Source organism: Ascaphus truei, chromosome 9 (assembly GCF_040206685.1).
Source record: "Ascaphus truei isolate aAscTru1 chromosome 9, aAscTru1.hap1, whole genome shotgun sequence".
In the NCBI taxonomy this organism is placed as follows: Eukaryota; Metazoa; Chordata; class Amphibia; order Anura; family Ascaphidae; genus Ascaphus; species Ascaphus truei.
This window is the reverse complement of record NC_134491.1, coordinates 51,386,995-51,410,505: the sequence shown is the minus strand read 5'-3', so window position 1 is coordinate 51,410,505 and position 23,511 is coordinate 51,386,995. Positions and strand designations below refer to the sequence as shown.

The window sequence follows — 23,511 nt, the reverse complement described above, 5'->3', positions numbered from 1 at the left end:
TGAGTTTTTTGACATTGCCGCTTTGGATTGTATTAAATCAGGCTCCATATTTCTAAGCAAACAAGAGGAAAACATTGTAACACCATGTGGCACTAGGGTTGCCAGGTGTCAGTATTGAACAGGACTGTCCTGTATTTTGGACGGTCCGTCTAGTAAAAAATTAGAGGTAATACTGGGCGTGTATGGGAATTCCGGTATTACCTCTCTGGAAATAGTGACCTGACCGGCTTGGAGGACCGCGGGATTTCCCCGAGCAGGGAGAGAGCAGGAGGCCGGGCAGCTTCCTCCATCCTGATTGGCTGCATTACCCAGCAGTCAATCAGGAGGAGGAAGGTGTCAGGAGCCTGGAAGTGGGGCCAAGGAGAGGAGGAAACAACATGGAGTGCAGAGAGGTGCGTGCGTGTGTGTGCGCACGCGTGTGTGGAGCGCATCGCACCTTTCATCATTGTGTCCAGTATTTCTGGAGAAGCCGCCTGGCACACGCATGCTGGTATGGGTTATCGCACCCGTTGCGATGTTGACTCCCATCGACTTGAATAGGCGTTAATGCTGGAAAGGTTGCGATGCCTGTACCGGCATGTGATGCACGCGTCCCCATGAGCCACCCACGAGTCTAACTCGCGGCAATAAACGTTCTTTTATCCCTGCGCACCAATTCGCTTTAGATGTGTCTCATTAGGCTGGCGAGATTTCCCGGTAATGTTTTAGTGAACGGTTAACTCTACACACAGGGATTTTCTCGTCATTTTGCTGACCCTACCTATATATATCGTTCCCATCAAGACATCACACAGGAAGTATCGGGTCTTGTGTAAGAATGCACAATAATAATAGATTGTAAGCTCTTCGGGGCAGCGACTCCTTTTCCTAAAAGTTACTTTTGTGTCCGAACCGCTTCTTCCCATTATGTGTCATTTGTATAATTTTGTTATTTATATGATTGTCACGTGTATTACTGCTGCGAAGCGCTATGTACATTAATGGCGCTATATAAATAAAGCTATACAGGCATACCCCGCATTAACGTACGCAATGGGACCGGAGCATGTATGTAAAGCGAAAATGTACTTAAAGTGAAGCACTACCTTTTCCCACTTATTGATGCATGTACTGTACTGCAATCGTCATATACGTGCATAACTGATGTAAATAACGCATTTGTAACAGGCTCTATAGTCTCCCCGCTTGCGCACAGCTTTGGTACAGGTAGGGAGCCGGTATTGCTGTTCAGGGCATGCTGACAGGCGCATGCGTGAACTGCCGTTTGCCTATTGGGCGACATGTACTTACTCGCGAGTGTACTTAAAGTGAGTGTCCTTAAAGCGGGGTATGCCTGTACATGCATAACATACACCAGTTGAATCCGTTCAAGAAATCAGAGAAACTACGAGTTATTGGATGTTACACAGCTACAGTATTTAAAATAAAAAATAAAAAAAGACATGAAATCTGTACACAAAGTTGTTTTTTTTTAATGTTTGGCAAGTATAGAAAGGAGTAGGAAAAGATACAGGAGAGAGCGAGAGCGAGAGAGAGAGAGCGAGAGAGAGAGAGAGAGACAGAAATAGACCTGCTGTTACCAGGGGTTATGAAGGGATTGTGTGATGTTTGGGCAGAAGAAAAGGAGAGAGCTATAACAATGGGAAATACATTATTTATGGAAGATACTGTATGGTCTTGGCTTCTTCAGATGCTTTCCCTGGAGCTTCATTTCCTTAGACTAGCATCTCTCCTTTTCCATAAGGCAGGTTTTCCCAGAAACACAGCGAGGGGAGTAAGCAGGGGCACTTTGTGTGCAGATTGTGCTTTTGCGTGCCACTCCCAGTGTGATTCCTATTAAATAAAAGGTGGCCACAACGTATTGAAAAAAGGGCTCCTTCGTGCCCATGGGCAAAAGGGATGGGGTGGTGACATGATCCAGGAGGTCCCCAGGCTCCAGAGCCTGCTGGTGGTGGTGGCCGATCGGCACGGTGGAGTTTGCCGCACATTGGACGCTGTTCATGGTATGGTAGTAGGGTTGCCTGGTGGCTTCTCCAAAAATACTGGACAAAATGGTGAAAGGTGTGACGCGCTAGAGACACACACATACACACCCCTCTCATCTCTCTCCGCTCCATGCTGTTTCCTCCTCTCCTTGACCCCACCCCCAGGCTCCTGACACCGCCGTCTGATTGGCTGCATTACCCAGCAACACCCAATCAGGATGGAGGAAGCTACCCAGCCCCCTAGCAGCAGCCCTGCTCTCTCCCTGCTCGGGGAAATCCCGTGGCCCCCCAAGCCGGTCAGGTCACAATGTCCAGAGAGGTAATACCGGTATACACATACACGCCCAGTATTACCTCTCATTTTTTACTGGATAGTGTGTCCAAATCCAGGACAGTCCGGTTCAATGCTGGACACCTGGCAACCCTATATTGTAGGTGGCATCTGACGTAGGGTTGGCTCTTGTCCTGGGATACAGCGATGTCCACCGCAGCAAGAGCCTCGGCCTGGACCAGCAGTGTCTCAACCAGGCTGGCGAAGTGGAAAAAAAGTTTTCCTTACCACCAGGGAATTTGCTACATTTCCTTTCTTTTCTTTGCAATAGTTTATGCCATAAATTTTGATACGTGCCATTCGGATTTGCATCTCACAGGCTCGAGTGCCCGCTTCGACAAGCCATGTTTAAATGTCCTGCGTTGGGACCGCTACATGTTCTCGCACCGCCCGCTTTGACGCGCCATTTTTAAATCTCACGCCTGGGACATTTAAACATGGCTTTTCGGAGCGGCGCTCCTTGGCACGGAGCTTGTCGGGCGGAGATTGTGGCGGTGCGGGAGCTTGCGTGGCGGGACATTGCCATTTAAAGATGGCGTCGGAGCTCGCGTGGCGCGAGTTGTCCCGCGGTTTGGTCGCGGCCAATCATCCCATTCCGTGCCTCGTGCATGTACTTTTCTTTCCTCTCAGTTAATAATTCCTAAAGATTATCTCTTGGGGATGGCAATTTGTATTCGAATCCCCTTTTATTATACTCCAGAATATAGAACATCGAAGGCCCAGGTTGAATTCATTTTCTTCTTCCTCCCAATGTAAGTCTGCGGTGCCTTCTGTTATCCGTCTCGCATGTTCACTAGCGTTGCCAGGTGGCTTCTTCTAAAATACTGGACACAATCGGGAAATGTGAGACGCACTCGAGACACACACATACACACACATATTTATACATACCTCACACCTTATTCTGCTCCATGCTGTTTCCTTCTCTCCTTGGCCCCACCCCATTGGCTTACAGAATAAGGACCAGAGAGAGACCGTTGAGTTGATAACAGTAAAATACACCTTAGATACCTGGGAAATATGCTAATTTAAATAATTTGAATATACTCTGCATATTCAAATGGACATATTTGCCAGTTATTTCTCTTTTCCTCGCCGATCTCGTTCAGGTAACGTTAAATTCCCGTGTTAACCGTGACAGATATTAGTGGATATGCAATGTGCGGGTAATCGCCTCTCTGTATCACTAGCGGCCGTTATAGCGAATGCTATGCTCTTTACGGGGAGAAAACATGACTTAATGTTACATTATTGGCGCTTGGAAGATATGCGGTAAGACCAGAGTTACCACCTTCTACTGAAGCCCAACCCTCACCAACAGCTGCGGCGTCACACGGCATTTTCCTGCATCTCACCCTACAACTCCTATGAACATGGGTGCATCATTTGTCGCCACGTTGCCATGACAACGGGACGCTACGTAACATCATGACGCTGCGTAGCGCCGCGATGGCACGTAATGTCCCATTGCCATGGGAGATGCAGGATGCCGGAGACGCTGCCGCCACCCGGAGATTAAGAAACTGAACCCGAAGTGCCCAAAACCCGTAGTCTCCGGGTCAAACCCGGAGTGCTGGCAACCCTGGGTAAGGCCGTGTTTATGGCGACAGCGACGCAACGTCGCGTCAAAACAAATGTATTGATGCTGTCACGTGCGCTTATAGGAGTTACGGCGTGATTGCTGGAAGTCACTTCAATTTGATTTTTCCAGCGACTCCTGATCCAGCGCATTGTCCTACATCGTGGTTTCATGAAGCCCGGCCATTGAGTCAGACCATGTGGCCGCCAAACATGGATCACGGTGGATGGTGCGCTGGTTATGCTGGTAAGGAGGGGACTGCCGGCACTCCATAAATGTAGAACAAGGATACTTAGCAGCCGGTGCTCCGTAGCAGGAAGGGAATCCAAAATCCCACAATAAGCAATGAGGGCAGCCCTCACCTCGACACAGGCTGTATATGTATAGCACAGCCGAAACGTTGGTGCATTTTGCACAATACATTTTGCATTTAAATTCTGTGTGCCTGTATCTCTCCTTACCCGCGGAGCCTATACTCCCACAGTCAGGTCTATTAACTCCCACACTCTCTGAACTAGACGTGAGGACGCCCCAGCTGCGCAATAATTACCGGCAATCTTGCGGACGCAATACTTCTTACAGATATATTCAAATTATATTTTGAACTGATATCACCTGTTAAACACTTGTGAGTTTTAGGCAGACCACATTTCATTAACATTAGGGACAAAATGTACCTTTTTATAGCCGTTTTGGTGGCTGAGTTAAGTTGATCATACTCTGGGAACCTTTATATGTAGTAGATAAAACAATTGGCTTATTGTTTTTTGTTTTTAGGAGTATTGAATTGCTCTGAAAACGTACTGCCTAATCCAGGGGTAGCCAACGTCAGTCCTCCAGAGCTACCAACAGGTCAGGCTTTCAGGATTTCCCTGCTTCAGCACAGATGGCTCAATGAGTCCCAGCTTCAGCACAGGTGGCTCAGTCTTTGACTGAGTCACCTGTGCTGAAGCTGGGATATCGTGAAAACCTGACCTGCTGGTGGCCCTTGAGGACTGGAGTTGGTTACCCGTGGACTAATCCAGCGGTGTGCAAACTGGATGGCGCGAGATTTTTCTGGGGGGGGGTCGCGGGTGGTTGTCTGGAGATCGCGTGAGGCTTCTCCAACTCAACTTACCTTGATTCAGAAAGCTGCTGTGACGTGTCGCCATGGCAACACGGCGTCAAATGATGCGATGCGATGCCATGTGGCGTCACGTCACATGACCGTCTCCATGGCAATGCGGCGTCAAATGACGCCGCGGGGTCACGTGACCCATGACGCCGGCACAAGAGGTGAGGGGGGCGCGAGCACGGGGGGTAGAAGGCAGGTGGGGCCCTGGTTTGCACACCCCTGGACTAATCTATTTCTCATTACGTTTTTAATAGGAATTTTTCTCAAACAAGTTAGTTGCTGCGGATATTATGTTGCATGTTTCCATTTTAACACTGTAAATCCTCCATCTTTCTCCGAGCTGCAATTGATAAACCTTCCAGTGCCATATGAAGGACTATAAATTAAACTGCAGCAGAATCCTCTTTTTCTCTTTCTGGTTTGTCACAAAGGGGATAAAAATAGCACTGCCAGTCTATTATGCCACTTGTATAATCTCTGCTCACTCGCAGAGCAGAACAGAAATCTATTCCTGGAAGTGTCTGCGATCGAGCAGCAAAGCGCACTGAATCCATCATTGTTCTCTCGCTCAGCGTTGGAACGGGGGAGAGAGGTCTGGCGCTGAACACCGCCATGTTTAGCTCCGGGGACCCCAAGATTTCTGTGATATTTACCAGTTTAGTTATCAGTGTTCTCTCGCCATTTAAACGCACGTCCAGTAAGAGGACGCAACAGGTGAGGTTGCAGCAACCCACGCAAAATGTAGCGGCCATATTGAATTCCTGAAAGGGGAGGCAAAGACAGGTGGGGGGCCGTGTTGGTCCTGTCTTTCGTGTAGTAACAAAGGAGGAAGAGGGAGTAGGTAGTATGATAACTACTGGTTGGTCCAATAAAAAGGTATGTTAAAAGCGTTCGAACCTCTCGGGGTTCTTCATCGGGTAAGGCTGAGCGTATACGCTGTGCGTTGGCGCACGTGCGTGCGGCAAAAACAAATTGCAGAGTCCCTTTGAGGTCGCCCCTAGTGCACACGACGGAGCGCGATGGCGGGACCGTGTTTTCGAAAGGCAAGATTTTAGTCTTTTGGCGCGGCGGCCGAGTGAGGGCCACGTCGCTGCAGCGGTTCAGCCAATGAGGGGGAACCAGCCGCGTGACGTCACGGCCACGCCCCCATCGCCTGAACATCGAGGCTGAGGAGAGTTTAGATTCGCACGAGCGGTAGGCGTGCGCACACTCTGTCGCGCGCAATCGGGCGGAGAGTATAATCTCAGCCTAAGGACTCTGAGAGGTTGGGAAGCTTGTAACATATCCACTACGTGTTGGTCCGTTAAAAGGCATCGTACCCGCTCCTCCCTCTCCCTGCTTTGTTATTACATGGAACACTGGCCACTAAACCTGAAACCTGACCACTGGCCACTAAACCTGAAACCTGACCACTGGCCACTAAACCTGAAACCTGACCACTGGCCACTAAACCTGAAACCTGACCACTGGCCACTAAACCTGAATCTCAGGGAACTGTGGGATCCCCAAACTAATAAATAATTGGCTTAGCTCCAGCGGGCTCCCGGTTGTATATATAATATTGTATGCATAAGACCGCTGGAGGGCCGCCTCTTTCTCGGTGTGAGAGCGCATTTACACGTTCTTTACGTCACCGTGGCGGGTGATTGCTGTGTCCGAGGCATTTCAGTGGCGTTGTGGGAGCGCTCCTTTTCCTCCAAGTGTTGCAGTTAACATGTCTTTGTCATATAAACTACCCTTTGTAATCTGAATTGTGAATCCATCATAAAACAAAATATTTTATATTCTACTGAAAACCGACTGTTTCATAATTGCACTAGTTTGAGTTGGCAAAATGTACTGTTGGCACAGCAGTAATATGCTAAATTCCCAGCAGGATTGCCCATTATAATACTGCCTTTTAGCATTGGAATAAATATTGAGATAACTATGCCTCCGCCCCTTGCGGGGTAGAGAGACCTGTAACATATTTCTTTGTGATGCGTTGCAGCTTCCTGTAGCATTCGAGGGGTACAGAACAATTTGGGGTTTGAAAAGCCCCTCTGCTAACTTGTTGTGCTAAGCCTTGGGTCAGGTGAAGTCCGCCGTTCTCCTTGTTTTCTTATAAAGTACGACGTTATTCACTACCCCAAACAATGTGTGCAAGATTTCTCATTACAAATCGCTTGTAATAATAAACACACCGTCACCAAAAGATCACATTCATACGTGGTTATTCTTTGTAAGGTAGCAAGACTTTGCACAAGTTCCAAATACAGATCTTTACAAGATGAATATACATTCTGCCATATTATTGCTGGATTTATTTGCAGTTGAACAATCAGATTTTCTGTTACATCTATAAAGATTTGCATTAACCTCTTGAGTAGGGTTGCCAGGTGGCTTCTCCAAAAATAATGGACACAATGGTGAAAGGTTCGACACGCTACACACACACACACACACACCTTTCATGTCTCTCCGCTCCATGCTGTTTCCTCTTCTCCTTGGCCCCCAGGCTCCTGACACCTCCTCCTGATTGCCCCCCCCCCCCAAGCTGGTCAGGTCACGATGTCCATAGAGGTAATACTGCTATACACATACATGTCCAGTATTACCTCTCATTTTTTTACTGGACAGAGTGTCCTCATACAGGACAGTCTGGTTCAATACTTGACACCTGGAAAACCTATTCTTGAGCCCAATTTAACTAGCAGCAATGTGCTTGTTTTTGCTTTGGGAAGGGCTCATGAGAACCAGTTGTGATTCTATAGTATATGAAATGCTCAGCTAACTAATTCCATTCCTTTCTATTTCATTTTGTGTTTTTAGATTATGCGGATACTTTTCATTTGCCCGATGGCGACTCCAGGAAGATACCGGCGGCGGATGAAGGATCCTTTTATACATGTCTGACTTCAGATGGCTTCTATCCATCCCAGCCAGACGCCACCTACTTCACTGGCATTCTGAAGAAAGGAAACGCCGGTGCCGCTTGCTTGGGTGACTCGGAGGAATCCAGCGTTGGAACGCGCTCTCCCCAAGAAATCCCGATGTTCGAGTCTCGTGGCTTGTTTAGTTCAGACTCGGGAATAGAGATGACGCCTGCAGAAAGCAGTGATGTGAATAAAACCTTGGCGGATCCCGTGGAGGAGGAGAAGCTGGAAGCTTATAAATACATTGACATAAGCAGGTCACCAGACATAAACCCGCAGCATATATCAGACAGAAGTGCAGATGAGAAGAATTTTGGAGGTCACCGCTCGTCTGCTCAAGGGCGTGTGCCTGAAGGTGCCCCAACGCCTTGGGAAAAAGACCAGAACAATGACAAAATCTCTGAAGATCTGTCTTTTTTACCATATATGGAGGAACCATATGACGATGCTGAATTGTACAGTGCCCCAGGAACCAAAGCGGCACCGGTCAAGATAACCCTTACTGGGACAGAAACCCCAGTGGAAGGGTATTTCCTTGGCGCCATCCAGGATAAATCTGAAAAAGGCTTAAAACCAGGTCCTGACATGGTACCGACAGTAACTGTATCAGAACCAGAGGATGACAGTCCTGAATCTCTGACACCACCATCCACAGACACAGGTAGCATGTTATCTCTTCCCTTGTATATCTTTAATAATAGTTAATATAGACCAGGAGTGACCAACTCGAGTTCCCAAGGGCCCCCACCAGGTCAGGTTTTAAGAATATCCCTACTTCAGTACTGATTGAGCCACTTGTGCTGAAGCAGGGATATCCCTAATACCTGACTGCTTGGTGAACCTTGATGGTGTTGGTCACCTCTGGTATAGACCCATGTTGCAGTATTAAGATCAGAAAGGGAAACCGTACCTTTAGTCTTCACATTCTTCAGTGTAACACAAGCCCCGCCCGGCACTATGGGAATGTGGGGTTTATTACAGCAATGGAAGTTCGCATATTTCCCAGGATTCTCAGGTGGGTTCTTTTTTGGGCACAGGTATCTCTCTCCCTCTCTCATATTTCAGCGTCTGGATGGGAATAACGTCATCTTTGGGTATGACTCAAATAACCTACCGGTCATTCCCTGCGTTAACCTGAATGGCCTTTAGTGTGTTTGCTACTGTATGTTGATGAGAACGCCCTTTCTGCAAATCATTAGCACTAATGGCCTGAAATGTAACCTTATATTAAGGAATAAAACTGGGTTAACTTTAGGTTACTCCCTTTAGTGAATAGGCGGATTCATTTAGCAATAAAAGGATTCTGATAAACCTTCTATTGCTTATTGGTACATTTCCAATAGAGGTACAGCAAGGAAGAGGTTGTATTGAAAGTCTGCTATAGCAAGGAAGAGGTTGTATTGAAAGTCTGCTAAAAGTGCTCTTAAATGTCAATTCCTTGACTTACTGGTCGTGCAATAAAACAAAATGTTTCAAAGGTCTTGTTCTTTAGGAAATATTACTAGACTCCGCTTGGAACTGATAAAACTGTATCAAGGCAAAGTGGTAGTTTCAGAACTCCGCTATCCGGCATCACCTTCCATTTACATAATCGGCATGTAACAATGTGTCAAGTTCCAATACCATTTATCGGAGCTTATTAAATACCCCCTGTCACAGGAGACCAGGAATTAACTCGCCAGACAGAAACGCAAGAGTTTATCAAAATTAATTTATTGGAAAAAAGTTATCCACAACTAACATAAACAGACAACACACATACTCACAACTGGGGAAGAACTGGGGGAACCTATAGTCCTAGGCGCAGGGACCACCTTGCAGAGATTTCCCCTGTTCTAATGCCCTCTGAAACAGGATTGCAGGCCTGACACTAGCACAGGAGCGGACACTGCAGCTTCTCTCAGTCTGAGTAACAACGTCCACAACTCTTAAGGCTACCTACCTTTTTATACACTTAATCAGAGGTGTGCAAAATGGGGGGGCGCAACCCCCTGGGGGGGCGGGAGATTTTTCGGGGGGGGGGGGGAGGGCGCAGTGGTTGCAAAGGTCCCTCGTCTTCCCTAAGGCATTTAAATTAAGTGCCGGGGGATCGCGTGAGGCCTCTGCAACTCTCAATTTACCTTGATTCTGCTGGCTTCAGGACTCGTCTCCATGACAACCTGGCATCAAAGACGCCGCGGGGTCATGTGACGTCTCACTGACCCAGCTGTGTCATTTGATGCAGCATCAAGGTAAGGGGGGGGGGGGGTCGCGAGCACCGGGGGGAGGCAAGGCAGGGGGGCGCAGCAACAAAAGATTGCGCTCTCCTGCACTAAACCCACAACATTGTAACATTCTAGGTGGGTTAACCTGATTGGTGGGTAGAAATGCAACATAAAAAGAGTAACATGCAATATGCTGCAGGGAAAGGTCACAGACACTTTTGCAACATTTTTCGTGCAAACAAATTAACCCCTGGTCCCCGAGGTGCTGGAACCAGGTTAAGACATAATTATGCATACACATAACATACAGTAATACCAGTGTAGTATTGACAGGCAGGGGTATTAGCAGGCTTGAACTTAACAGCAGATATATTTACCCCTTCCATCACACCCCTGATAGGCCTTTATAAAACCATTGAACAATTAGTTATGTAAAAATCACAAGTATTAATTCGTACATCAGTTTTGGATGGAACAGTGTCTTTCTGTTCTCTGGGGTTTCTTTACATGTCCAAACTAACTTGCTTTTTCCTTTAATTCCTGTACCACCTGTAATATTTAAGATAGCGGAGGTAGAAGGATGGTATGAGTTATCCATGTACTGTGAATGGATTATATACTATATTATGTTTCTGTGTAAGATACCCACATTTAGAATGTTAGTAGAGATGTTCATTGTTTCAGACTGCAGCTAGCAATAAGCCAATCAAAGCCAAGCTCAAATCTAACTTTGCTGTAACTGTCAGTATCGCAAGAATATAGTGTCACGGGAGACCAGTACTTTTAACACGGAAACCTTCTGGGTTCACTGTCACTAAGTACAGGACCAAATAATTTTACAAACTGAGTTTATTCTAGGTAAACCAGCAAATACACAATATAACATACACTTACCACACTGGGGACCTGGGGGGAAGTCTCTAGTGTCACTAGGTGCAGGGACCCGCTTCAAATGGGTTTACTCTATCCACTTCTCTGCTTCAGGATATCTGAGTGCTGAACACACAGCAGCCACTCTGATATGCATCTCCAGCTGGTCACAGTCAAACTCAACACTCCTTCCCAGAGTGTCTCTCAGATGGACTTGTGCTCTGATTAGCAGTATCCCTTATATATCCCTTGGTGGCTATCCTTTAACATTGAGCAAGGGCAGCCAGCCAAGAGAAACAGTGTCTGGGGCTCCGAATCAGTTACCAGGTCTATCAACTAGTCCCCTACCTTTGTCCTTATCATATCTTTTCTATGGAACAACTCAGCTAAATTGATTACAGAAACTCCCTCCATAGAAATGATAGGAACAGGCACATAACATCATTTGCATTTGCAGGGCTGATATGTTCATTTCATCACCACACAATACCAAGTATCCAAGCTGCAGGGAATTGCTAACACAGGAATAAATACAGACATAAGGTATTTATGTAAAAGACAGGGCTTAGAATTACACACAGCTAGCCCACATTCCCCGTACTTCCCCAGACATTACATACATTGGGCTGAAATATACATTACTTAGTCAGCCAAGTTATATGTTTTTTTAGGGGTAACTAGCTGGGCTTTTACCCCAGTTTTGTGATGCCAGCTACCCTACCGTCACATATAGAAAAAAATTGAAAATAGGTGCTTTCAGGCATATTATGTTGGTTGATGTTAATAGTTCATTTGTATGTGGGGAAGGCCTTATAGAACTGAGGGATTCAATGATTTATATTATCTGCCTCTTAAGATCTCTCTTATAATTGCTTCCTGTTTTGCTTTCTTGATTTGTTTTTGTTTGCATCCAGATGGATATACAGAAGCATCTGGCTCTGAAACACAAAGTAAATACAGTATATCTGAAGATGAGCTTATCAGTGCCCTCAAAGCAAAGGAAGGAACAAAAGCTTTTTCTTATGAAGCAAACGAAGAACAACAATCTCATGATCTTTATACAGAAAAACAGGATTATAATAGCGTGCCAGTGCTAGCAGCTGTACCATCGCCACTAGACAATGAAGCCTCCAGTGCTGAATCTGGTGACTCTGAGATTGAGCTGGTTTCAGAAGATCATTTAGCAGGTGAGGATTCCATGCAGTCTGCTTACATGACCTTTAGTCACATTGCTGGACCTCCACCATCACCTGCTTCTCCTTCCATACAATACAGTATATTAAGGGAGGAACGTGAAGCGGAACTGGACAGTGAACTCCTCATTGAATCATGCGATGGCTCTACGGCCTCAGAAGGAAGTCCAAAGAGAGACCAAGACTCCCCTCTGATGAAACCAATGATGATGGACATTATAGAAGAAGAAAATGGGTCCAGAACTGAAAGCTTTGATGCATCAGACTTTGAATCCTGCAGCTCGACAGAGCGAAAACTCAACATGGAAAACCTGGCAGAGTCAGCTGCTTATTTAAAGAGTTCTTACCCTGCAGAAGTAAACGCAGAATCGCCACTGATCAAGAACCCAGGAGAAGCAAGAGAAATGCTCAAGCAGACAAAAGTAGCAGAAGCAACTGTTTACCAAAGTGAAGTCCCCGGAAAACCCAGCGTAGTGACCCCAATCTCACTGCCATTTCTAAGTAAGAAAAAAGGTAACTACTGTCATTATTTCTTTTTGACGATTGCGCAATTTTGATAGAAAATAGCGTTTAAGCCATACCGTGTTTGTCCGCTGTCTACCCTTTAACTAATGGGTGTTTAGCAATGTTGCCCTACAAACAAGGTGATGTGAAGGGGGTGCACCATGCATTATATTCGGCACGGACATAACTGAATAACAATTAGTCCACAGCTCGCTAAACGTGAGCTTACTGCAAATGTTCCAGATAAAAGCCTGTCTACCTTCTGTATCCTTGTCAGCTAAAATCCGACTCCTGCAAAGTCTGTAAACCTTGGCTTACAATGGGTATGTCAGATACGACTCAGGCAATCCCGTGTCACAAGTGCAGTGTTTACACAGATATTGACACTTCTGAATATAAGTAATTCCTGTAACTGGGGCCTGATTTACAAGAGGCAACCAGTGGGCATCATCCCGGGTCGTCACGAGCTTCGTTAAAGAGGATCAGCGTTTCCTTTAGATGTGTAATCATTTGGCAAACAGAACTATCTTTGAAGATTAAATCCACTGAATATTGCTGGCTGTTGCTTACCGCAAATGCTGCATTACAATTGGCTAAGTGAAAAGTAGACTTTTTGGGGGGTTATTTGCTAGACGTGGTAGTCCCCTCGGGAATTCCCTCCCACGCACCATCAGGCTCTCCTCCAGCTTCCCGATGTGTCAAAAATCCATGCAAACTCACCTTTTTCCAAGGATGCCTATCTGGCAAACCCCTCACATCCAAGCCCATTGGGCGCGGCTGTGCGACTGGATCAATCTCCACGCTATATAAACGCCCCTAACATCCCCACCCTCACGCCTTAATGGGACCAGCTGTCCGGCTGCACCATACTCCAACTCCATCCCACGATGAGCTGACACTTTACCTTTGTGTTTCAAGATTGTCCATCACTCCCTCTAGATTATAACCTCTCATGAGCAGGGTCCTCATTACCTCTTGTATCTGTGCATGTTAGCCCTTATTTGTATCTGCATGCAACTCTGTTTATATCATTAGCAAATCTCTGTACCCCCTATTGTGCCGCGCTACGGATTGTGTTGGCGCTTTACACATAAATGATATTACCAGCGATGCACTAGCTAGGCACCCCACCTAAACATGGCGCCGCTGTGCCCGCTCTGGAGTGTAATCCTTGTATGGTGCCGCACTTTGAAATGCAATGCGATCCCTGCACAATCAATTAAACGGACAATCCCTCTTTGTACCAAAGTGAACTAATTCCAGTAATATGTGTAAGGTCTCACCTGGGTAATTGATATCTTTTTTTTTTTTTATCCAAACCTGACACCTGTAAGTATTAAATTTAGACTTGGAAGGGGTTTGATTTCCTCTGGCTGCTCCCGTCTGTGTGACATCACTGTGTGATGTCACTGTGTGATCAGCGACTGCTTGTACAGACAGAGTCCCCTCTCAACACCTGTCCTTATCTGTATTGGCTCTCTGATAAGGACTGGGGGTGGTATAAGGGCAAAGAAAACACTTGATTGACAAACACCTCCCCCATTCAGAAGCCCCTAAGAAATTCAACTGGCCAAATATGTGGGGGAGTGCGCTTGTAAGCGCTCTCCTGCTAGATATATAAAGAAAACAATGTGAATACTATTGTTTTATAAACTTTCTCAATAATATGTACATTATAAATACACCTCAGCTCTACTGCACTCCGGTTGACTAGTTATACCCATACCACTGCTGTTTTGAGCACTAATATCTAGCAAAGACACCATGTATGTATATCTTTATATAGCACCCACAGCTGTACTTGGCGCTTTGCAAAAGAGACAATACAGTACAAGGAATTATAATACAATAAGCGCCACAAAAAAAATCAGACAATAGGAAAGGAAATCCCTGCCCCGGAGAGCTTACAATCTAAGTGGTATGTTGGGAGACTTACAGAGATCGCAGGTGAGGGAATAAGTGCAGTAGATGTCAGTGCTTGGCTACAATGGTTGGTAGGAGCGACTGTGGGTGTGGGGCAGAAGCCGTGAGACCAGGCTATTGGGATGCTTCATTTAAGAGGCGAGTTTTAAAGTTTTACCAAGGCCGCGTGTAAGAGATGTGTGCAGAGGTACATATAATGGAGACCGATTTGGGTGCAATTATATCTTGGCTTTATTGAGCCTGTTCCTTTATCCAGGCAAAACATAGAAAAACAACAAAATAACAAACCCCTATCCCTGTGTAAGGGCTAACTTACTTCCCCAGCCCCTATCTGCAGGACTGGAGGGATATTCCTATTACCAGCCTATCACCCCAAAGTCTCAGGAGGTACCTTAAGCAGGTGGCCCTCCATGTCAGTCTCTGGCAGGTTCCTGGGTCCTCTGTGTCCATGAAATATAGGTCTCTGGGTGTCTTGATCTCAGCACAGCCTTTGTGCTCAAGTCAGTGTCTGTGTGCAGGCTTCTCTGCTTTGCTGTGTCAGCCCAATTGTGAACTCAGGAAATCTCTCTCCTGTTTCCCAGAGGAGGCTTTTCTTAGAGCTGTAATGTGGCCAGGTGGAGTCTAGTTAATTGCCTATCTGCAATTAACCAGCTCCCTGCTGGATTTAGTGGCAGTTTCTCTCAGAGTGATAAGTCCCTGTTACACCGAGATTATTGTGGCAGCGACGGCACACGTGGCACGAACTACTAACCTCTTCTCTATGAGGCCGCTCATAGAGCGCGCGACCGTGCGAGCGATTCTCGAGAAGACAAGCAATTTTGTGTTTGTCGCACGACGATCGGGTCACGTGCACAGTTCAGCCAATGAGGGCAAACCACTCACATGATGTCACGGCCATGCCTCCACCACGCCTTCCAGTCGCCTCGGACCTCAGTGCAGGTTTCGCGCGAGTGGCAGGTGCGCGTGACATCATGCACTCCGTCGCGCGCGTGGCCACTATAATCGCTGCCTTAGAGGTGGAGAGAGAAGGTGCTTGGCGAGAGAGGGTAGTAGAGGTGAAAGGGTTGGAAAGGAGACAGTTATGGGTAGAGTGCAGGAGACAAGCAGGGGCATAATGAGAAATCAAAGCTGATCTGTGGGAAGGAGCAGATGAGTGCAGAGCCTTAAAGGTGAGGAGGAGAACTTTGTAGGTGATTGGAAACTTGATGGGAAGCCCGGAGAGGGACTTAAAGAGGAGATGAGCAGAGACTGTTTTGGGAGAAAGTGAAACTATTCTAGCAGCAGAATTTTAGATAGATTGTACAGGAGAAAGTTGTGTGACAGGGAGGCCTGTTTGCAGTATGTTACAATAATCCAGATGGGAGCGGATAAGGGCAGGCATTACAGTTTTTTAGCAGTAGATTGACAGATGAAAGGACGGATCTTGGCAATATTGAGGAAGAAGTGACAAATTTTAGCCAAGCCGTGAATGGAGAAGGAAAGGGAGGAGTCAAATGTCACTCCCAAGCAACGTGCTTTGGCGACAGGATAGATGGTAGTACTGTTTGCTGTGATGGAAAAAGGGGATATTAAGGCAGATTTAGGGGGAAATATGAGGAGCTCAGTTTTAGACATATTAAGCTGGAAAGTGGACCCGGCGCCGGGTATCCGGGTAATGTCAGGGTAGTTGAAAAGTATCTCTTACTTACCTGCTGGAAGCCCGCGGCGACATCTGAACAGGTAAGCAGAGGTGCGGGGGCAGCATCAGCGGACAGTGTGGGGCCCGCGCGGGAGCTGCAGGACTCCATACTGCACTGTGCGCTGGGACCATGTGACCGGAGCAGGAGAAGAAGCTTTCCTATTGGACAGCCGGCCGTCCCAGCTCACAGTGCAGTATGGAGTCCTGCAGCTCCCGCGCGGGCCCCACACTGACCGCTGATGCCGCCCCACCGCCCCCGCACCTCTGCTTACCTGTTCAGATGTCGCCGCGGGCTTCCTCCACCCCAGGTAAGTTTCCTCCTCCAAAAGGAAACTTATCAAAATGTGGCGCTCTAAATATTCAGATATCAATCATAAAGTATAAATTAATATAACAGTGATACTTATATAAACATATAGGAAGATGCAGCTGTAACCCGGCTGAGGTTTGCTCGGTCAATCCTCTTGGTACAGAATGGCGATGGGGTCTCCGGGAAGCGCAATATATGTAATAAAAAATAAAACAGTGATGGTGCAATATTGTTAAAGCAAGGTTAGTGAATTTAAATAGTGATGACACGGCTTTCTATATATATACTCACAAACGTGTGAGGTTTTGCAGGCACATAAAGGTATCTTTTAAGGCATTCATTCAATCGCCAGGAGATGCAGAGATCAGTGTTTCCCCGTATGTATGGACTCCCAGGAACCTTATTTAAAAGATACAACTGGACATAGTGCAGACTGTATATATAGTTTATCAAAGGTAAGTAAAATCAATTACACTCACATATTTTCAGATACAGGTAAGCATTTTAGATCGCAATGGATCTCTCTGGCTGGGTCGATGGTGTCTCAGCTTCCCCTCTCTCGCACGCCACGAGAGAGGGGAAGCTGAGACACCATCGACCCAGCCAGAGAGATCCATTGCGATCTAAAATGCTTACCTGTATCTGAAAATATGTGAGTGTAATTGATTTTACTTACCTTTGATAAACTATATATACAGTCTGCACTATGTCCAGTTGTATCTTTTAAATAAGGTTCCTGGGAGTCCATACATACGGGGAAACACTGATCTCTGCATCTCCTGGCGATTGAATGAATGCCTTAAAAGATACCTTTATGTGCCTGCAAAACCTCACACGTTTGTGAGTATATATATAGAAAGCCGTGTCATCACTATTTAAATTCACTAACCTTGCTTTAACAATATTGCACCATCACTGTTTTATTTTTTATTACATATATTGCGCTTCCCGGAGACCCCATCGCCAAGTTTCCTCCTCCCCCAGGTAAGTGAAAAACCGGGTAGCCGGGTACCCAGCCGGGTACAAGGTGCAAAATCCTCCGGGTACACGTTACCCGGTTTAAAAAAAAAATGTAGGACCCGGTCCAACACTAGCCCTGCGGTTACACCAACAGACAGATCAACAGTAGTCCTGTTGGCAACAGAGACAGAGAGTGTGCGATGGGAGAGGTACGATGAGAACCAGGATAGATCTTTGCTGCGGATAGAGAGTTTAGAATATGAAGGAGAAGCGAGTGATCAACAGTATTGAAGTTCAGCAGAGAGAGAGAGAGTAGGATAAGTAGGGAAAAGTGACCTTGGGATTTTGCTTCATGTAGATCATTGGCTGCGTTAGTGAGCACAGACTCTGAGTGAGCTGTACGGGAGCCAGATTGTAAGGGGTCCATGAGGGCGAAGAACATGAGACGTTCTAGCAATTTGGAGGCAGGAGGGATGCAGCTCAGTAGTTAGTAAGGCACGGAGGGTCTGGGGTGTTTTTGAGAATAGGTGTCACCATCAATAATATATCTTTTGTATGTATGTCTTTATTTGTATAGCGCCATAAATGTACATAGCGCTTCACAGTAGTAATACATGTCATATAAATAACAAATATAAATAACAGCTCATGGGAATAAGTGCTTCGGACATACTGTAAAAGTAACATTAAGGAAGGAGTCCCTGCTCCGAGGAGCTTACAATCTAATTGGTAGGTAGGGAGAACGTACAGAGATAGTAGGAGGGAATACTAGTAAGTGCGTCTGCAGGGGGCCAAGCTTTATGTGTCATGTGTCCATGATTATCCAGTGCTACTCATATGCTTCTTTAAGCAGATGTGTCTTAAGGTGGATCTTAAAGGTGGATAGCGAGGGGGCTAGTCGGGTATTGAGGGGAAGGGCATTCCAGAGGTGTGGGGCAGAAAGTGAGAAAGATTTAAGGCGGGAGAGAGCTTTAGATACAAAGGGGGTAGTAAGAAGACTTCCTTGAGAAGAACGCAAGAGTCAGGATGGTGCATAGCGAGAAATTAGGGCTGAGATGTAAGGAGGGGCAGAAGAATGTAAAGCTTTAAAAGTGAGGAGAAGAATGGAGTGTGAGATGCGGGATTTAATCGGAAGCCAGGAGAGGGATTTCAGGAGGGGAGATGCGGAGACAGATTTAGGAAAGAGTAGAGTGATTCTGGCAGCAGTGTTTAGGATAGATTGTAGGGGAGACAGGTGAGAGGTAGGAAGGCCGGACAGCAGGAGGTTGCAGTAATCGAGACGTGAGAGAATGAGGGCCTGAGTCAGAGTTTTAGCAGTTGAGTAACAGAGGAAAGGGCGTATCTTTGTGATATTGCGGAGGAAAAAGCGACAAGTTTTAGAAACGTTTTGAATATAAGAGGAGAATGAGAGAGAGAGGAATCAAGTGTGACCCCTAGGCAGCGTGCTTGGGCTACTGGGTGAATGATCGTATTTCCAATAGCAATGTGGAAGGATGTAGTAGGGCCAGGTTTGGGAGGTAGTATAAGGAGCTCTGTTTTTGCCATGTTAAGTTTCAGTCGGCGGATGGCCATCCAGGATGATATTCCAGAGAGGCATTCAGAAACTTTGGTCTGTATAGCAGGTGTAAAGTCAGGGGTTGAAAGGTAAATTTGTGTGTCGTCAACATAGAGGTGATATTTAAACCCAAAAGATGTGATTAGGTCACCTAGGTCTTTTTGTGTTGAACAGTGCTGAGTAATTTGTCCCATTTACCCCGAGCTCAGTATCTGCTGTATAAATCAGGAACATCTAACATTTTCAACGAAATGTAAATTGTTTTGATACGTTAGTAAGTTAAGGTTAGTATACGTTGTGATGTATACATGTGCTGTAAGAGGAACATTCTGGCACCCTCAGTAAATTAGGAGAGACAATGGATGGGATATGTGTAATCAGATTTATTCTACCAGCCAGGAAAAAAGATGGCCGTTATTCTTTAACATGACATTGAATAAAGTCCAATTATGAACATAAACCATTATAAAGCTGGAATGACTCACAGTCTGACAGATTAAAAACGTTTTGTAAATAATTTAACAGTCTAGTTGGCTTCCTTAACAAATCTAACAATGCTAAAAGCAAAGATGTGGCTGTTTTTTTTTTTTTAATTATTCGTTAACCAATTACAAATGTAATGTCTGTATTAGAGAGCCAATAAGGATAAGGGGTACAGGGGTCCCTGACTGTGGCAAGCACTTGCTGAACACACAGTGACATCAGAAAGTAATTACATGAATAAAGACATCAGATTAAGCAATGGAAGTGGTAATCTTTTAAACCAGTTTTTCAAAGCAACTCCACACATGGTTCTTTAGGGCACTGTCTGTCTTGAATTGTAAAGTGGCAGAAGTGACATCACTGCAGTAGCAGCAGTGGGAATAAAGCTAGCTCAGGCTGCGGCCCCACTGCCTGCACAGGCGCGAGTGCAGCCGGGTTCCCCGGTCTGCAGAGAGCTGCAGGGGGAAAGACGGGGGAGGGGGGGGCGTGACTGGGGAGTGACGAGGGCACGGCAGGTTCGCCCTCATTGGCTGAACCGCCGGGGGGGGCGTGGCCAAGAGCTCCGTCGCGAATCCTGATCTCAATTTTCTTGAGAGCAGGAGTTTCTGTGGGCGCGGCACCACCCCCCCCCTCGCAGCGGCCCCGCCCTCAATGTGGGGCGGCTCTTGTCCCTGCAGCGTCCGCCACAGTAAGCGCTGCAGTAGCCAGCGGGGACCTGGCCTTAGAGACACACAGTGATATAAACCTGGTGAGGGTTGGTTCCTTTGTAACATTTAGAAAAGCTGACGCTGGGATATCCTTTAAACCTGACCTGTTGGGGATCCTTGGGGACTGCAGTTGAGCTTCCCTGTGCTTCTACCTGAAATATAGCTGAATGCAAATACAATGTTCCTGTCATAAGCACACGCTCTTTTTATAAAGCGTTTACCATTTTACTCAGTGCTGTACTCTATAGACACAAAGACAAGCAGACAAGATAAGCAGCAGGCATGATGGTCATCATTAGGAAAAGGTAACCCAACCCCTTTAATACGCGCTGTTCCACCAAGGACCAAAGTGAACTCATGACACGGACATGTTTAATGGGTCAAAGCTTGGTGAGGTAACCATGTATCTGTAACCATGTATCTGCCATCATAACTCTGTGCCCAGGACATAACTTGAAACCGAGAGGTAACGCTCAATGTTATACATCCTGGTAAAACATTTTATAAATAACATTTGTTTAAGAGCTATCAGGTAAATGTGAGGATAGTTTATCAGTTTTGAAAGTCTTCCGTAAATGTCCGTGGAAAGTAAACAAGGGAATATTCTATAATGGCGCATTTTTAAGCCATTTGTCAGATGATTTAAAAAAAAAAAAAAGCTAATTTTTTTTAGTCATACAATCAAATTTGTTACATTGAAATATAAAATTAAAGATAATACTGAATAAAATAAGATGAACCACTGTACAAAACCAAGGGAAACTCAAACAAATGATCTCGTTTTAACCCATCACGGTCATTAGCTCAATCCGTGCATACATGGGGTCTCATTGGGTTGGTATGTTGGAAGGGAAATGGTGCAGCAGGAGATGCAATAGAGCCAGGCTGAATCATGCCAGCAGACAGGGAGGCTGCTTCTAAATAGATGGACCGCCGTGTTATCCAGAATGTGTTTTTCCACACCGCGCCTTATTCATTCATTATTCCTTATGGCGATTAGGGACGAATGTTTCTGCATGTTGTTATCATGGTTCTTGCTCACATTGGGTTGTGATGCTTTTGTCATATGCATATACTGTAGCTAAATACTTAACCGCTGCCGCCCTCCAGTGGTACAAGTAAGAATTACAATGGGCAGCCATTTTCTCCCCACATGTAACAGCTCCCTACACTACACTCCATTCTACAAATAACTTGTTGTTCCAATACACCTATTTGTCTTTCTTGAGAAGGACACTCGCTAACATTATTCATATTACAATAGCTATTTCACTATGGTTTTATTTTGAAGTTTGGTGGTTTTTAGTGTAATATATTTTAAATGTGGTGCTACTTACAGTAGACATTCAGCTTCTAGCAAGGTATCTTTTGTGATTAGTGTGTGTGTTATTTTTCTTTACCATATCTTGACTTCATTGAAATGGGACAGATTTATTAAATGGTGCTAATCCACTCTTCTCTCCACCTACCGCATCCACTCTTTTCTCCCTCTCCCCGTTGCCCCTCATCCACTCTTCCCTCTCCGTTATCCACTCTTCCCTCTCCGTTATCCACTCTTCCCTCTCCGTTATCCACTCTTCCCTCTCCGTTATCCACTCTTCCCTCTCAGTTATCCACTCTTACCTCTCCGTTATCCACTCTTACCTCTCCGTTATCCACTCTTACCTCTCCGTTATCCACTCTTACCTCTCCGTTATCCACTCTTACCTCTCCGTTATCCACTCTTACCTCTCCGTTATCCACTCTTCCCTCTCCGTTATCCACTCTTCCCTCTCCGTTATCCACTCTTCCCTCTCCGTTATCCACTCTTCCCTCTCCGTTATCCACTCTTCCCTCTCCATTATCCACTCTTCCCTCTCCGTTATCCACTCTTCTCTCGTGTGTATTTGTGGGGGAGGGGGTGGTAAGTGTATTCGTGGGGAGGTAGGTTTATTTGTGGGGGTGGTCTTTTATCTGGGGTGATAGTGGTGTTTGTATTAGGGGGGTGCATCTGGAGAGGTGTAGTGGTGTCTGTATTTGGGGTAGTTTGGTATTGGGAGGGGGTATTGTGTGTGTATTGGGGGGGTTGTGTGGGCAGTTTGGGAGGGGAAATTGTATGGGTATTGGGGGGGAATTGTGTTTGTGTGTGGCATGGGAAGGAGGGGGAAATGAGTGTCAGGAAAGGTGAGATTGAGTGAGAGGGAGAGAGAGAAGAGAGAGGCGGTATAAGAGAGGGAAGGGGGAGTGTGAATGAGGGGGGGCGCACCGACATGGGGTGGAGGGTGACACTCGGGGAGAGGGGCATGGGTGGGGGGGTGAAGCTCTAGTCCTGCACCCCAGGAAATCTGCCTGCAGCCCTGACACCAATAGTAACAGGTTAAGTCCTCTAGATTGCAAGCTCTCCAGATCAGGGCTCTCACCTTCTGTATCTGTTTGTTATTGTTTGGTTTGTCATTCTGTTTGTGTAACCGATGTCTCTCTGTGCCCCCTTGTACCACGCTGCGGAATATGTTGGCAGTTTACACATAACCGATGATAATCTTAAAAGACAAAACTTTAACGCAGCATTGTCATTTACTTGGCAACCTAGCGATAATAATAATAATAACTATATATATATATATAGCGCGCTTGAACTGTTTATGGCGTGAGGCGTGCCGCTGTGCTCGGTAAAGGCCGGGCCTCTGGTCTGGCAGACAGAAGTCTTCCTTTGGCGCAGCTACCGACTGGAAACGTTTAACTGAGCACAGGGCGGGAATCCGTTAATCAGCCCGTGCGCGCGGTGTCTTTACCACATCATAGCGGAATGGGACATTGTCGCGGCCGCTTGGCCACGACCAAATGGCCACCGGCGCTTCACCGCAACTCACCCCTCTGCCGCAGTTGGAATCCACGCCGCCGGCTACTTCTAAGTCAGCCACTATATTTGTAAGTTTTATTACCATTTATAGTAGGGGGTTGATTTTAAGGGCTTTTAGCGGTTAGGGTAGGGGATTTTAGGGTAGGGGATTTTAGGGTACGGGATTTTAGGGTAAGGGCGTTTTGGCACTTACCTTAGCGGTGAAGTTGCCATTGGCGGAAGCTTCTGCTGGCGGGGTGAGTTGCAGAGAAGCGCCGGCGGCCATTTGGTCGCGGCAAATTGGCCACGACCAAATTTCCTAGCTCGCATAATAGCCCATTACTAAGATTTCCTAAACGGTGCTAAGGCACCGCGAGACATA

The 23,511-nt window shown here is 46.2% G+C and overlaps 1 protein-coding gene across 1 annotated transcript in view; it reads left to right on the top strand.

The window, feature by feature from the left end:
* RTN1 (reticulon 1) overlaps positions 1-23,511 on the top strand; it is a 117,074-nt gene that overhangs the window by 49,050 nt on the left and 44,513 nt on the right. Inside the window, exons 2-3 of the mRNA XM_075614810.1 lie at positions 7,821-8,585; positions 11,913-12,704. Coding sequence (XP_075470925.1) covers positions 7,821-8,585; positions 11,913-12,704 — 1,557 coding nt within the window. The remainder of the gene's footprint in view (positions 1-7,820; positions 8,586-11,912; positions 12,705-23,511) is intronic.